The sequence below is a fragment of the Trichosurus vulpecula genome, chromosome 3 (genome assembly GCF_011100635.1).
Source record: "Trichosurus vulpecula isolate mTriVul1 chromosome 3, mTriVul1.pri, whole genome shotgun sequence".
Classification (NCBI taxonomy): Eukaryota; Metazoa; Chordata; class Mammalia; order Diprotodontia; family Phalangeridae; genus Trichosurus; species Trichosurus vulpecula.
This window is the reverse complement of record NC_050575.1, coordinates 160,628,764-160,645,645: the sequence shown is the minus strand read 5'-3', so window position 1 is coordinate 160,645,645 and position 16,882 is coordinate 160,628,764. Positions and strand designations below refer to the sequence as shown.

Sequence of the window (16,882 nt, the reverse complement as noted above, 5' to 3'; positions counted from 1 at the left end):
AAGTCACTGCAACCACCACCAAAATCACCACTGATTCCGTTGTCCTCAAGGCCTGCTGTTGGTTTGCTAAGGCTCTGTCTCTATCTGCACTGTTACAGCCTGTCCTGGACTGTGCTCCACTCTCAACCTCGTGAGGCAGACCTTTCTTGCCAACTTTCTAAGTTGTCCTGGGCTAGAAAACTGTTTTACCCCATCCTTTTGTTGGTTCTACCACTCCAGAATTTGTTTTGAGGTATTATTTTAATGTTATTTGGAGGGGAATTTGGGAGTGCTCAGGAGAGTACCTGCCATCACTATGCCATCTTGACTCTGCCATCGGGGATCATGTATTATGCTCTGTATCTCTCACGCAGTCTAGCACACAGTACCAGCTGAATGCATATCTGAAAAATTACTGAATCCACCTCTAGTAATCAGAGGAAGAAGCATTTTTTTTTTTACTGTGGTTTTTGTGAGACTTTACTCTAACCACGTTAAATCATTCTGGGTAAATTGTTTCTTTAATTTTACTCAACCCAAGGTGGGTTATACTTGCTGCCTATTTGTATGTTGGAGGTGTGCACAACTGATACATTCTGGGGAAACAGCACTGGAAAGGAAGCACTTTAAAAAAGAAGCAAGATCACCCTTACCTGAAGGATCCTTTGAATGTTGCTCATAATCATACTTGTTTCCATGCTAACTGATAAGCTAGGAAGGAGCAAAGAGTTGCTAGCACTGTGCTTCTGTAATTCTTCCACCTTAAGAGGGGATATCAGAGGAGACTTCATTACAAAGGATACAAGCTAAAATTGTCTTCTAAAACTTGACAATCTAGTAATGTAACCACTTTTACAGGGCAATGATAGAGCAAGCTCTAAGTAAATATCTCCTAGCCAACCAAGAAAGAGTTTAGGTATGCCACTACCAAGTGTAGTCCTACTTCTCTACAGACGCTGGAATCAGTTACACCTCAGGCCAGGTGGCACCACCTCCCTCCTCCCACCTGTTTTCTCCTATGCCCTCTGCAGAGCGACTCACCTTAGCAGCAAGATAGTCCATTTTATCAGCCACCTTGCTCACTGCCATTCGGACTTCAGTGTTGTGCTGCCGAGCTTCGGTCATGAGAAATGAAGCAATATCAGCTGAGCCTAAAAACAGACATATTCCACAAATGAAACACTGGAAGCAGAAGATCTGGAGCTCCCTTTGGAAAATCAAGAGTAGAAATGGAGCTGGGGAAAGAGCAACGGTCTCACTGTTAGTAACTGAAAAATGTATGGTCTGCAACACAATGGCCACAGAAGAACACACATGCTGCCAACTTAAGACTTTTGTGGCAAATTCCATTAGAGGATAAAATTAAACTGCTTTCTCCTTTCCCTACAGCCTTCGGGAACTATGAGTTCTATGAGTTACAAAACCCTCATCAAATGATTTTGTGGGACATCTTCTTTTACAATATGACTAATGTGGAAATACATTTAATGTGATGATACACACATAGCCTATATCAGATTGCTTGCCGTTTTGGGAAGAGGGAGGAGAGAGAAAAAAAAATTTGGAATTCAAAATCTTATAAAAGCGAATACTGAAAATAATCTTTACATGTAATTGGAAAAAATAAAATACTATTAAGTGGGGAAAAAAGAAAAAAGATTTTGTGAGACATATACACAAGGACTACAATAATGTAAATCAAAACACCAAAAGTCAACTAAACTCTGATAAAAGACAATGGGCAATGTTGGCACTAAATCACTAAGCTTAAAGCACAAATTCTATTCTGTCAATAATGGATACACAATAAAGTAGAAACTCACATGTACTATCAGTTGCAATCACTCTATTCGCTAGTTATGTGTAACTGTTTAGGGGAATGCATTTTGTGTGTGGGCTGAGTGGTTATTGAGTTGAAATACCGAAAATACTGAAATATGGAGTTGAAATACTGAAATAAAATGTATAAATTGGAACACATTAAAGTACAGATATTATGGGATCCTGTTCATTGCTATTAATTAGTCATAGACATTTACTAGCACCTACTATGTGTCAGGCACTGCATTAAGCTCTGGGGATATAAACACCCAAAAGAAAAGACAGTCCCTGACCTCAAGGAACTTACAGTCCAATGGGGGAAGACAACACAAAAGGGAGCTGAAAAAGGAGTGGAGGAGATGGTGGAGAAGTCTGAACAAGTTTGGCTGGGTGGGAAATGAAGAGTGGTTGCCCTGGGCTCCCTCCTTAAATGGAAGTTTTTGGCATTCCCGGTTCAATTAGCTAGGTGGTGCGATAAAGAGGGCACTGGGCCTGGAGTCAGAAAGATCTGAGTTCAAATTCGGACCCAAACACTTACTAGCTGTGTGACCCTTTCCAAGTCACTTAACCCCTATTTGCCTCAGTCCCTCATCTGTAAAAAGGGAACACAGTGGAGAAGGAAATGGCAAACCACTCCATGGACAGAGTCCACAGGGTCATGTAGAGTTGGACATGACTGAATGAATGAACAACAACAACAAAGAAGCTTTCAGTTGAGAAAGCACTTGGGAAACAAAATAAATGTCCATCAATTGGAGAATGGCTTACAAATGGCTGTGTGTGAAAGGAAGAGAATATCAATGCACTATAAGAAACAACAACAAGAAAGAACTCAGAAAAACACAGATGAACTACAGAGTAAAATAAGCAGAAGCAAAAGAACAATTTACACTGTACAATAATAATGTAAAAGAAAGCAACGATGAGAGACATGAAAAAGCTCATCAGTGTAAAAACCAAAGCCCTTTCGAGAAGTGACAGTGAGAGATCCCTTTCTCCTCCCAGCAGAGGACCTCGCAGCATGCAAATAAGAGTGAGCGCTGACATAGTGTGCAAAGCACTTCAAAGGGCAAACTGATCCTCACAACAATCCCATGAAGTATGTGCTGTTATCATCTCCATGTTTTGGTTGGGGGAAACTGAGGCTGACAGAGATGAAATAATTTGTCCAAAGTCACAGCCTACAAACCTTTGAGCAAGAATTTGAACTCAAGTCTTTCTGACTGCAGGTCTGGCACTCTCTCTACTGTGCCACCCGGTTGACTGGAGGTTCACCGTGGCACACATTGTTCAAGATGGCCACTGTATTCATTGTATTGTTTATTTACACTTCTTTGTTACTAGGAAGGGTTCCACAGGGTGTCAATGGGAAATAACAGTAATTTTTTTTAAAAGGATCAATAAATTTTAAGTGCTTGAACAGAAAGCCATCAACATTCAAACATTATGCTTGGCAATTTTTGCTCCCTATTCTATATACATCACAGTCATTTTGGGAGTAGGGAGAAAAAGGGAGACAGAGAACAAATGGAAAGGGGCTATAAAGATGGTGGGAAGAAAGTAGTCATGGTCAAGGAAATGTAAATTTCTCTTTTCACATCCAGAGATTGAAAGTAGAAATAACAAGAATGAGTCAGGGAAGAAGATCAAGGAAGAGCATCATGGAGTTTTTTGACTTTACCTTGAAAATGTGGAGTCTGAGAAAGTGGTGCTGCATACATGGGTCCCACAGGCTGTAGCTGGGAAGTGACTGGGGTAGCATTCTGGTGATAGGCACAGGCCTGAATACCTGCATAGGGCTAAGAAAACTCAGAGTTATAGATGCATTTTGAAAATAACTAATCGCCTCTTTTCAGTCTTGCTCACAATTAGCTGACACCTTAATGGGAGTGACAAGTACATATAAAACATACACCACATAAACACTGTGCCCCAAAAGTCTTAGTGGAGTTCTAATCAAGTATAAAGTGAATAAATGCAAATACAGACAAAGTAGTTAAATACAAGTTAGTTTGGGAGGAAGGGGGAGAATTAGGAAAGGCCCCTGTAGAAGATGGTTCTTGAGCAGCATCTTAAAAGGAAGACAGAGCCTCTATGAGGTGAAGGTGAGAAAGGTGTGCATCCCAGGCATGGGGAATGGCCATTACGCAAAGCCACAGAGAAAGGAGATGGGAGTGTTGTGAATGAGGAGCAGAGAACAGGAGATAGGAGTAATGAATGAGGTTGGAAAGATAGGTTGGGGGTATGTTATGAAATGCTTAAAAGCTGAACATAGGGATTTATATTTTATTCTAGAGGCAGTCTGAAGCCCCTAGTGGTGGATGAGTCAAGGACTAACAAGGTCAGATTTGTGTTTAAGGAAAACTACTTTGGCAACAGAATCTTTGTTTGACAGGAATGTGGTAAGACTTGAGGCAAGGAGACCAAATAGGAGGATTTTGCAATAATGTAAGCAAGGAGTGATGAGGGTTTGAGCTAAGGTGGTAGCTGTGAGAGTGGAGAGAATGGATCAGATAGCTAGACTGTGATGTGAGGCCATTACTGCTGAGTCTGACATTTCAGAGCTGGATGAGATCATCAACATTTGGAGTTATATTAGAGCAAAAGCCGGCAGCATGTTTACTTTGCTAAGTAGCTCTAAATAGGAAAGCTAATCCTGCTAAAAAAAGAAAGAAATTCTTTAGCTTCTTCCTAGCTTTCCCATAATATGTTTTAAAGTAACCTGTATAAACAATTTGCAAACTTCTGTACCACCAGACATAGTGATTTTTAAGTGATTAAGTTGTGTCTGTAAGTGTTTTTGGGTAGAATTATTGACTAAGAACCCAAATGAAATCTGTCAGTTTGAGAAGTGGCAGATCTGCCTTTCCACACTCGCTCCTCTTTATATCAAGAGGTTGATGCAGAATCTCTATCAATTATAGAGCATCCCAGTAAACATGGAATGGTTGGTTTCAGGTTACTATCCCTTCTCCTATTCTAAATTTCTCCATTGCCTACCCCCAAGTGTAACAGCAATTTAGATTTGAAGATCTTTCCCACCCATTAATAGGCCATGTGACCTGCTTACATCACAGGAAGCCTAAGTCACATGTAGTGGGAGGAGCTTGCTGAGAGGAAAAAGAAGTTGTGTTACAGGAAATGCTGAGAGAGCAGTTACAGCGGTTATGACAGTTAGAGCTGAGGGAAAGAGAGCTGACCTGTGATAGCTGTGCTGTAAGTTTTGCTTGTTTTTGGGAAGGCCCCAGCAGGGTGCAGATGGTTTTGGGATGGTGAGGCTCCATACTGTGATATTGTGTATTGAATTCTTTGCTGCTGTGATGGATTGGACGGATGGCTTATGGGATCTAGTCCTCTGGTGTCTGAATAAATGATTTACTTCTTCTACCTTCTATGTGGAGAGTCTCATATATTTTGAGATACAGAACCACATAGTCATCTTGATAATTATTATCTATATTGTGATTATTGCCTTACACCAAGTCAGGCAATGTCACAAGAAGCTGGTGACAGGCCCCTAAGTTGTTGGGTACTCTACTCTTAACTTACAAAGAGGGATGAGGATAACAGTTCACAGAAGTCTCTATTGAAGAGGCCCCTTTTCAAAAGCAACCTCAGAAGCACAGAGCATGGGGCACGGAGCACAGAGCAGTGTCAAGTGGACCTTCCGTGCTAAGCCTGTCTAACCTGCCATCACTCCGTCTGTCTATACTACAGGCCTTCGATGTTTGCTGGGCAAACATAGTCCTTAACTGGAAACAAGTACAACCACCTACCTTTGTTTGCTTAAGAAAATGTTACAGAATGACCAATGAAGGTAAAAGACAGATTTTAAAAGACAGAGTGGAATTAAATTATCAAAAAATTCCTAACGCATCCGTATCAATATTAATACCTGAAAGGACTGGGAATTTCCAGGCAGATTTGGATGAGACTGAATAGTTGCAATTGGCATTAAGGCAGCAGAGGGTGCTTGGATCCCAGGGACTGATTGCTGAGATGCTAAAATAAATAATAAAATAAGATTTTAGTTTTTATCCATCTCTGGTGCATAGGTGTATACAAAAGTTTGACTAGCAGCCTGTGTACTATCATATTCCTCAGCATTTAAAATTGTTTATATGCCCATCCTCTCAGACCTTGCAGTTCCGTTGCAAAGAGACAGGACAACAAAGCTGGGTGTTATTATATGCTAGACACTCAGTCCTAAGATCAGTTCAACTATATGGGAGATAATTCAGCTGAGTGGAGGTTGCTAGCACTGTGGATGCTATATAACTTATTAAATTGTGAAGAGGAAATGAATAGAGCCACTTAGTTTCCTTTTTAAGCCATACTCAAGGTATAACTGACATGACTACAAAGGCCTACAAAGGCTTTATTGATTCAATTCACATACTCCAGAGTTACAGAAATCTCTTACTTGGTGAAGTCCTTGGCCGCAGTGGTACATGGGATGGCTCAGAAGAGGGATGGACAGATGAAGTCATCATGTGAGGACCTGTTCCTCTTAGGGCATTCAGGTCCTAAAGCAGGCACATAAGGCTTAGTTATTCAGGAAGGCGGAGGGGACAAAAGATAAAATATTTATGCTGCATGGGATCCTCCTACAAGCAGAATCATACCCTCTGCTACACAGGGTGTCCCAAAAGTCTTAGTGTTATTTTAAGTTTGCTTAAAAGCAAGCCCTGTATTTGCTTCTCAGTAGACAGATAAGAGAAAGGAAGGCTAGCCAAAAAGAAGTTTATAGGAGTTGGGTTCCTGGAATGTAAAGCCCTTATCAGGCAAGTTAAGAACTTCCACATGCAGACCACACCTAATCCTTAGTAAACACAAGCAAAATTTTAAAGATTACAAATTGCTGATCTTCATTCACACTAATTCATTTTTGCTCTATCTGATGAGGATAACCTTGTCCAAATCAGCAGGTCAACCATCTATGCTGACTGAAATAGTTTGTTCCCATAGAACAAGGGTAAACAAACCTAAGGAACTATGCAGCACTGCCCACCCCCCCCCACCCCCCCCCACCCCCCCCCCCCCCCCCCCCCCCCCCCCCCGTTCCCCCACTCCCTGCCTCCTACCCCCAAAGCATCCCTGGGTACTTAGTGAACATTAGATAATGATCATAACTCATCATGATTCTTTAAGATGCTAGTTATCTTTTTCCATTAATAAGAGCTAGGCTGATCCCTAACAACTGCATTGGGAGCAGTAGTATCTCCTTATACATATATCTTATTATACCTCTATCTATGACAGACCCACTTGGGACAGTGGTTTGATGGAAAAAGATGTGGAAAAGGGAGATGTTTATAAAACAGCTTTAAGATGACACATATTAGCACAGAGCTGGGAGGCAGAGCTGACATGCCAGTGTATAACAATCAGGATCCAAAATGTCTGTTGATAGGTTAGAAAAATAGATAAAATCTGAAAAGATGAAATTTAATAAGATTAAGTATAAAGTCCTACCCATGCGTTCAAAAAGCCAAATGCACAGGTACATGACTAGCAGAGACTAGGATAGACAACAGATTTGGAGACTAGAAACTAAGTGTGATTCAAGAAAGTCACTTGGAAACAATGGAGACAATGTGAACTAAGACCATATGCAGAGAGGAATATCATGTATCTCAAAGGAAGCAATAATCCTGTTGGGTATTTTGTTTGGCTCTGTGTGCCGTGTTCTACAAAGGACATTGAAAAGCTGGAATGTATCCAGGGAGGGTAACCAGGATGGTAAAGGGCCTGAAGACCTACCTTATCATGGCCAGAGGGAAGAAGAGGGAGGTTTAGCCTAGAGAAGATAGGGAACGTGATCACTATCTAAGTACTGGAAGGGCTGTATGTAAAAGAGGGATTAACCTGGTTCTGCGGAGCTCCAGCAAACAGAACAAGGAGCAATGGATGTAGGGAAGCAGATTTCAGCTCCAAGTAAGAAATAATCTCCTAAAAATCAGAGCTATCCAAAAGTGGAATGAGACACTTTGAGAGGAAGTAGGTTCACTAACAGAGATTCTTCGAGCAGAGGATGCTATTGGTTGTTGCTCTTCATTCTCCAAGAGTACACTGGAGTCAAGGTACAATGTGTCCGACTGTGGCTGATCAGACCAATAAGAGCTTGGAAATGTCCTATCACAAGTCAACAAGCATTTCTTAAGTGCTTACTATGTGGAACTATGCTAAATTCTAGAGATACAAAGAAATGGGGAAAAAAAAAACACCACTCCTTGACCTTAAGGAACCAAAATTCTAATGAAGGAAACAACATGTAAATAATTAGGTTTATACAAGATACAGAGAATAGACAAAAGATAATTTTAGAGGGAAGGCACTACCTGCTGGGGGTTGGGCAGGCCAGGAAAAGCCTCCTACAAAAAGTGGGATTTAAGATGTCTTTTTTTAAAAACATAATTGTTTTCAATTCTGAACTTAAATTTTAAATAAGACCATTTCCATATATACAACAGTACACAAAAAGGGGATTCTATATGAAACCATGAATCTCTATTCTATACCGTTTGCTTTTTTTAAAAAAAGTATATAATAAATTCTAATGTTACTTTCAAAACTGTCTGTGCTTCCTTCTAACTTTTTCTGTTACTTTTATGACCTAAGCAAGTCACTTAACCTTCATTTGTCTCAGTTTTCTTAACTGTAAAGTGAGAATAACAGGGTTGTTGTGAGGATCAAATAACGTTATTTGTACCTGGCATACAGTAGATGCTGTATCAAAATGTTTATTCCCTTTTTCTCCCCTTTTCTTCTGTGTATCTTAAAAAATATTTAAAGACTTTTTTGGCATCACCACTGCTAACTTCCCTTTTTCCCTACCTCAACCAATTAAAAAACAAAAGAAAGAAAAAACAAAAAAACCTTGTAGCAAATAAGCCTAATTAAGCAAAACAAATCCACACAATGGCCATGTCCAAAATGTTTCTTTATTTACTTTGAATCCATCACTTCTCTATCAGGAGTGGAATAACATGCTTCATTGCAACATGGCTGTTTATTGCACTGATCAAGGCATTTGAGTCTTTCATCAAAACTGCAGGAAAGTCCTCTATTCAAGTAAGGTCCATTTCACCCTGCAACATCCCTACCCCAACCCCTTCTGATTATTTTCAGTAATTTATTCTTAGTTGAAAGGCTCTCTCTTTTGCCTTCTGGAATATTGTATTCCAAGATCTCGTTTATAGTAAAAGCTGCCAGGTCTCATATAAACCTGATGTTTGTAAAATTTTTTCTTTGATATGGGAGCTCATAATTCCAGCTATGGTATTAATGGGACTTTTCCTTTTTGGGTTCCTTTAAGGAAGTGATCAGAAAGGTATATCTATCTTCACTTTGTCCTCTGGTTCTAATAGATCTGGCCACTTTTTCATTTGGGATTTCTTGGAAATATATCATCCAAGCTTTTTGTCCTATAGTTATTAGAGAGTCCAAAAATTCTTAAATTATCTTTCCTTGACTTGTTTTTTTGAGATCAGCTATCTGATTTTTGGGCTATTTTTTCTATCTTTTGGTTTTTTTCTAATATTTCTTGCTCTCATTGATTTCTGTTTGGTCTATTCAGGGAGCCTGTCACTAGTTACCATTTCCTCTACTGAGGATCGATTCTTATGGAGTCCCCCTTTCGGGGGACCTCTAGATCTACAATAGTTTTTAATACTAGTCAGGGTCTTCTTTGGTTCTCCAGGTTTAGTTAATGAATTGGGGCTCTGTAGATTCTTTCCCCTCTTGTGCTTCTGGGTAGGGTAGACAATACTGACCTGTTTCTTCTCACCCATGGTCCCCTGAGTGCTTCTACCTCCTGAGGTTAGGCCTCCTCTGCATTTCTGATATTCAGAGCATTGGATCTTCAAGGCCCTTTACAGAATTTCAGGCTAGAGTACTGGACACTCCAAGTCCATGGGGGTATTTTGGTCTAAGTCCTGCCATGCTGTCTTGGTTGCTACTACTCTCCAGTGCTTCCAAGATCCCTAACCTGTGACTTTCTGACCATGCTGGGCTTTCTTAGGGGAGCCCTCCATGCCTGCTGTCTCCAAAACACAGAGCCTCACAGTCTACATGTTTTTCTGAACCACTTCTGATAGAAATGAGAAGCTATCAGCTTGGCTAACTGACCAGTCAGCTGGCACTGATTCTGTTGGTGGCCTCCCTTCCTATTGCCTGTAGGTATCTGGCTGACTTTCTGTGAGATTCTGGGTTTGAAGAAGTCATTTATTGCAGTTTCTTGTTGTATTTCTTGATTGTTATTCTGTCTGATGCTAATTTCCAGTTTTTGCAAGGGTAGATTAGGTTTGTGGACACTGGATTGTCTGATTCTCCTTTAGAGAGTCATCTTGATCAGAAGTCTCTAGGGTTGAGTACTGAAGGAGGCCAGGGACATTAAGAGGAAGTGAGGAGGGAGAGTGTTACAGGCATGAGAGATAGCCAACGCAAAGGCAAGGAGGTGGGAGCTAGTATGTCCTATGTGAAGAGCAGCACATGGGCCAGTGTGTGGGAAGGAGAGGGAAGCACAATAAGACTTGGGAAGACAAGACAGATTCAGGCTCTTACAGCCTCTAAATGTCAGACAGAGGATTTTATTTTTGATTCTGGACATAACTGAGGCCTGCTGAAGTTCACTGAGCTAAGGTTGGAAAGGGGGTGACACAGTTGGAACTGCACTTTGGCACTGATTCTGTCATCTGAGGAGGACAGATGGGAGCAAGCAGAGACCTGAGGGAGGAAGGTCAAACCAGAGGCTGGTGTGTGGGCCAGGAAGCAGTAACAAGGGCCTGAGCTACAGGGTGGCCACAGGAATTGAGAAAAGGGGTCCTATAAGAGAGATGTTATAAAGGAAAAACAAGATGTGACAAGATGCTGGCTGTGCAGTGGAAATCCTATTCAAGTATGGAGTAGGCCAGACAACTTCTGAGGTCCCTTTCAATTCTGAAATTCAATCTGATGAACTAGCATACCAGCCTTTCTTCTATAAATGTGCTTGGGGCCACCACGGCCATTTTTTATTCCTGGAGAAACTGAGGGGTAGCAGTAGGGAGCAGCTTTACTACTGCCACCAACAGGAATTCATGCTCACAGAGAATCCCAATAAAATACTGTGTGCAGATGTGTGATCTGCTAATGCCAGCCCTTCAGAGCTGCTTATAGGCAGAAATCCCCAGCGCCTTTGAAACTATTCCAGCCCCACCCAAGCACTCTTACACAGCCACAGACTAATCCACCAAGCACTGGCCAGATATACCCCAAAAGCTTTCATATAATTGCTAAGATGGTCTTCTCTGAGAAGTCTGAAGAAGCTGGGATATTTTAGTTAGAATAGCTCTTCCAAATAGTAAAAGAATAGTAGAAATCAATTCTATTTACAATGGTTCTCAAGGTTCATCTCTTGCTTCAGTACAACATACACTTATTGAAGCCCTTACCGAGTGCAAAAGAGGCCCCGTGTCAGGTGCTGGAATTACAGAGTGTGGTGCAATGGAACCCAATCCAAGGACCTGGGTTCAAATTTCACCTCGAATGCTTACAATTTGTGTCACCTTAGACTAATCACTTCACCTACCTGGGCCTTGGTTTCCTCATTTATAAAATAAGAGGATTTGTCTGGGTGGCTTCTGAGGTCCTTCTAATTCTAGATTTATGATCCTATGGCTCATGCCTGCCCTCTCAAGGAATTTATGCTCTCTTACATCCAACTAAGAAACATGTAACGTAGAATAAGACGGAGCCAAAAAGAAAGGGTTACACAAGAATTCTAGGGAAATGTGAGGCAGGCTTTTGAGAGGTATGGGGCTAGGAGAACAGGGGAAGCTTCACAGACAAGGCGGTAGCTGAACTGAACCTTAAAGGAGAGAAGATCTGGGCAGAGATGGCAAGTTGAGATCAGATAGTAGGAAGGAGTGCTGTCTGAATGGAATGTAGAGTACATGAAGGAGCCTAACATTAAATCAAGATAGAAAAAGTTGGTGGAATTCAGATTGTAGAGACTTCCCACTGCCAAGCTAGACATTTTATCCTACAAGCATTTGAGAACACTGAAAGTTTTTGAATAGGGAAGAGATATGATAAAAAACTTTGCATTAAGGAAGATTATTTGGCTGCTCTGTGAATGATGGACTAAACAAAGACCAGAGGCGGGAAAGCCACTTGAGAAGTCTGGAAGCTTTAAGCCCATATGCAGACTAATGGTGAAGAAATCAACTAGAGCCTTGAAATGAAGCCCATTAAAAACAACTGAAACAAAACAAAACAAAAAACAAACCAATTCTTTTTAACAGGATCCTAATTGCCCAATGAGCAATGTTTATTTTTTTTAAAAAGGCAGTCCCTCTGATACCTTTCTTCCTCAGCAGTGAACATTACATTCTTTCTCTATAACTTACTAAACTCTAGTTCCAGTTTGATCTTTAGTCATGTAAGAATTTGTTAGAGAAGAGTAGAAGGAACTCCCTTTCCCAAAGTGGAGAATCCATTATCTTCAGTGACACTGCAAAAAGCTAACTGAGGGTTCAATTCATTCCTAAAACTGCTTGGCTCATGAGACAGTTGCACTCTTGTATACATTCATCAGTAAAAATGCTGACCAAATCTGAAAGAGATAATCTTGCTACACAAGATTTTGCCAATGAGGTCCCCTAAGCAAAAAGCCTTCACTGGGGCCAGAGACAACAGCAAGTCATGCTCCATTTAGCCTGGGTCTCTACCACCACCCACTAGTACAGAAGAGCTAAGAGGACGTACCTCAATCTCGGAATCACTGGAGTCTAGGTGGGGAGGAACAATGGGTAGCATGGGCTGTCCCATTTTAGCCATCCTAGAGATAAGCTTAGCTTTGGTCACATCAGGATTCTATAGCAAGGGAAGAAAAGTCATAAAATTAATTGTTTTCAGGTGATTTGCCACTATTTTCTCATGCTGATTATAACTCACAGTGTTACCTTATTCTCTTTAAGGCTGCACAATTTCTCTACCACCTATTTCAAAGAATGTAAACAGATTAGATCATTGGTTTCCAGACTCTCAAGATCCCTAGATCTTAATTCCTAACTTAGAAGTTATCAAAACCAGGGAGGTTCTATTAGAAGCAGGGAATGGATGAAAGCAAACCCACTGCACACCAAAGTAGGAGTTAAGGCATTCAAAAATCACCAGTCTTGGGAGAGGCTACAATGGGAAGCTGGTGTGAAGTGGGAGTGATTGAGATTTAGGAAGATAGCTGTGAAGAACAGAAATAGGTAGGATCTAACAACTACCTGTTTGGAAAACTAAGATTGCGTTTCATTTTCCCCTTGAAGGTCCTACCTGAAAACGATAATATTACTTGGCTTATGATAATATTTTAAAATCCATATCTGCCCCTTATCAGGTTAGTGTGGTTACCTCCTGGAGCTCAGCCCTTTAAAGCAGGGTTAGAGAAGGAATTCACACAAAAATTCAACTACTGCTGTCCTTTAATCTTATGCTAGGTGGTGAAATTGTAAATCTACAGAAACTCACAGGATTTGAAATGGGGAAGTGACCTCAGGCACTTTTTAATTCAACTTAGTCATTTGACATATTAGGAAATGGAGGCCTGGAGAGGGGAAGTGACTTTACTTCAGAGATCTTCAAAGGAATGGAAATGGAAGGGGATGGGCAAGGATGTAATGATGAGGGTTGACCTGGAACAGACTGGGAGCCTGGGGGGTGGGGTGGGTTGGCCAACTATGAGATTGCTGTATTTCAGCTCCATCATCCACAACTTTCTTACTATATCTCTCTAAACTACCCCTCTTTAAATTGTATAAAATTTAAATACAAATTTAAATTGTGTAAAGTGCTTTTGAAAACCTCAGAGGGCTACAAATATTGGCTATTGTTACTGGCAGTTTCCCAACTGCTTCTATGTGAAAGGGGGAGGAAATCTTTACTCTAAACTGAGCTGTCCTTTTGGAAATCTAAAACTTCTTTTAAAAATTGGCAGACAATTTTTTAAAGGGAAAATTTTTAGAATTTTTAAAAAAGGAGTAGAGATTAAAGGAAAAGAAAGAAGAAAAAGAGAAAAGGAACAAATGCAAATACTTGTAAGAATAACAAGAAGGATCACATTTATAGCAATTAATTATTCTTTTTCTTAATTAAAGCATCAAACAATTCTATCCAACAGGATACAAATGTAACCAAAAGGCTTTCATTATAAAAACATATATTTGATCTATCTTCCCCTATCCAATCCATCCTCAAAGACACATTCTTTTCTTACCCTAAGATTTCACCTTTCACTTCACATTGAAAATAATTTCATGTTCAAAACCCCCTTATGTATTTTCTCCTCCTCTCCAAAATTTTCTCCTCATAGTCTTTTTAAAAAAATCATATGAATGTGTTCATCCTCATTTTTATCAACATTGCTAACACTTTCCAAAGACATCTATAACCTCCCATTCCCCCAAATAACTCTCATGTAACTAAGTTCAACTATGTGAAATATATGTTATATTATATACACATATAAAAATAACACGAATAGATTTCGCTGGGGCTCGCTCAGAGCAGTTAGCAAAACTTACCGCAAGTTGCTCACTGATGGAGTTCGACTTGGTTCGAACAGCTGGCTCTCTGAATGGAAAAAACACATCTGCTCTGAGATAGATAAGATGACTGAGAAACACAAGTTCACATTACACTTGCCTTCTGAACCATTTTAACAGAGAAAAGTTAGGTAAAGGAATTCTTATTCCTTAAAGTCTCTGAGCGCCACAGGTCAAGAAGATGACATTTTCTGCTATTGGAGCTACAAATCCAATTTTTAAAAAATGTTTGTATTGATGCCTTTTATTTTTATATCTCCTTCATTTTTCTATATATCTCTCCCCTTCTCCACCCAAAGAATTATCCATAATAACAAAGAATAAAAAAGGAAAAAAAAGCAGTTCAGCGAACACAAGAACAGGGCCTGACAGCATTAGCAGGGTTCCTCATTTACTGTCCCCCAGCACAGCAAAGAGGGGAAGGAGGTGCATTTTCATCGCTCATCTTCAGGGCCAACATAAGTGGGCAGTATAATTACTCAGTGTTCAGTTTGAATTTTCCTTTCTTTTTTCCACTTACTTTATTGAAGTCATTGCATACAGTATTTTCCTGGTTCTGCTTCCTTAACTTTGCTTCAATTCATGTAAGTTTTCCCATGAGTTTCTGAATTCTCCACATTCCTTATACCACAATTTGCTTAGCTATTCTTCAATTGATGGGTATCTACTTTGCTGCTAGTTCTTTGCTACTCTAGAAAGTTCTGCTATAAACATTTTGACATAAGTGGGCCCTTTCTTTCTATTTTTGACCTTTATCTATGAGTCAAAGGGTACAGACATTTTATTCAATTTCTTTAGTATAATTACAAATTGCTTTCCAAAACTGTTGAACCAATTCATAGCTTCACCAGTGTATTATTGTGTCTGTCCTTCCTTGATCTCTCAAAACTGACTTCCCATCTTTTGACATCCTTGCAAATGTACTGGGCGTAAGATAGAACCTCAAATTATTTTCATTTGTATTTATCCTATTATTAGTAATTTGAAGCAATTTTTACTTGGTTCTTTATAGGTGGCAATTCTTTACCAAACCACCAAGGGAATGTTAGACAAAATAATAACAAAATTCATTTGGAGGAACAAAGGTCTAGAATGTCAAGGAAAATAATTTTTAGAAGTAGGGATTGCACTTTAAGACCTCAAATTACTCTTAAAGCAGGAATCAACTAAAACTGGTACTGGTTAAAAAACTGAAAAGCTGATGAGTGCAGTAGGCTAATTAAGGAAGAATCAGAAACAAATGACTTCAATAACCCAGTGTTTGACAAACATAAAAATATTCTTACTTGGGAAAGAACTGTCTATTTAATGCTACTTAGTCATTTCAGTCATTTCTGACTCTTTGTGACCCCTTTTCTAGAGGTCTTCTTGGCAAAGACAATGGAGTGGTTTGCCATTTCCTTCTCCAGCTCATTTTACAGATGAGGAAACTGAGGCAAACAGAGGTTAAGTAGCCTGCCTAAGATCACACACATACTAAATGTCTGAGGCTGGATTTAAACTCAGATCTTCTTTACTCCAGGCTTGACACGCTATCTACACCTGCTCTCCCTATTTAACAGGGATAGATAATAACTTCTAGGAAAACACAGTAAAGCAGTCTGGAAGGAAATTATGCTTAGACCAATACCTTATACCACATTCCACAATACAGTCCAATGGATACACGACCTTAAGATTACTGATTATACAACAAAATTGTTAAAAGAGAGGCAGACCATATACTCCTCCCAGCTATGGGTAGAAGATGTATTCTTAAGTAAACAAGGAGTAGAGGCAATTATAAAAAATAACTTTGATTACATGAAACTGAAAAGCTTCTTCATAAATGAAATTAGTGCATCAAGGATAAGAAAGGAAGAGAAAAATCTTCGTATCAACTTTCTCTAATAAGAAGTTAGTATCCAAAATATATAAACAATTAATAAATGCACAGAAAATTAATGGCCAGTTCCCCAACAGACAATTCTGAAAAGAATTACAAAGTATTAAGATGAAATGCAAACCAAAACAACCCTGAGGATTTACACCCTGCAAATTGGCAAAGATTTAAAAAATAGCAATGGTCAAAGCTGAAGGAGTTTTAGAATGATAGGCACATTATTGCCTAACTAGTAGAGCTGTGAACTGGTACAATCATCCTGGAAAGCAATCAGGAATTATGCAAATAAAAGTAACTAAAATGTCCATACCCTTTGATCAGAGCTTCCATCACTGGACTTATACCCTGAGGAAGCTACTAACAAGAAGAAAAGTCCCCATATATACCAAAATATTTATAGCAGAACCTTTTGTGACAGCAAAGAATTGGAAACTGAGTAGATGCCTATTAACTGAAGAATGGCTAAACCAACTGTGATATGTGAACGTAATGGAACATAACTGTGCTATAAGAAATGATGAACATGTTTAATACAGAGAAGCATGGAAAGAGCTACATGAACTGATGCGCAATGAAGTAAGCAAAGCCAAGAAAACAATATTCACAATGGCAACAACATAAA

At 39.7% G+C, this 16,882-nt stretch overlaps 1 protein-coding gene across 2 annotated transcripts in view; it reads right to left on the bottom strand.

Moving 5' to 3' along the window:
- The window catches only part of FKBP15 (FKBP prolyl isomerase family member 15), an 80,704-nt gene that overhangs the window by 25,512 nt on the left and 38,310 nt on the right, over positions 1 to 16,882 (bottom strand). For both annotated transcript variants that reach the window (XM_036748156.1, XM_036748155.1), the window contains exons 11-17: positions 14,358 to 14,406; positions 12,550 to 12,657; positions 6,224 to 6,326; positions 5,696 to 5,802; positions 3,482 to 3,599; positions 1,021 to 1,130; positions 633 to 740 (exon numbers count right to left, since the gene is read on the bottom strand). In XM_036748156.1, the coding sequence (XP_036604051.1) occupies positions 633 to 740; positions 1,021 to 1,130; positions 3,482 to 3,599; positions 5,696 to 5,802; positions 6,224 to 6,326; positions 12,550 to 12,657; positions 14,358 to 14,406 (703 nt within the window). The remainder of the gene's footprint in view (positions 1 to 632; positions 741 to 1,020; positions 1,131 to 3,481; positions 3,600 to 5,695; positions 5,803 to 6,223; positions 6,327 to 12,549; positions 12,658 to 14,357; positions 14,407 to 16,882) is intronic.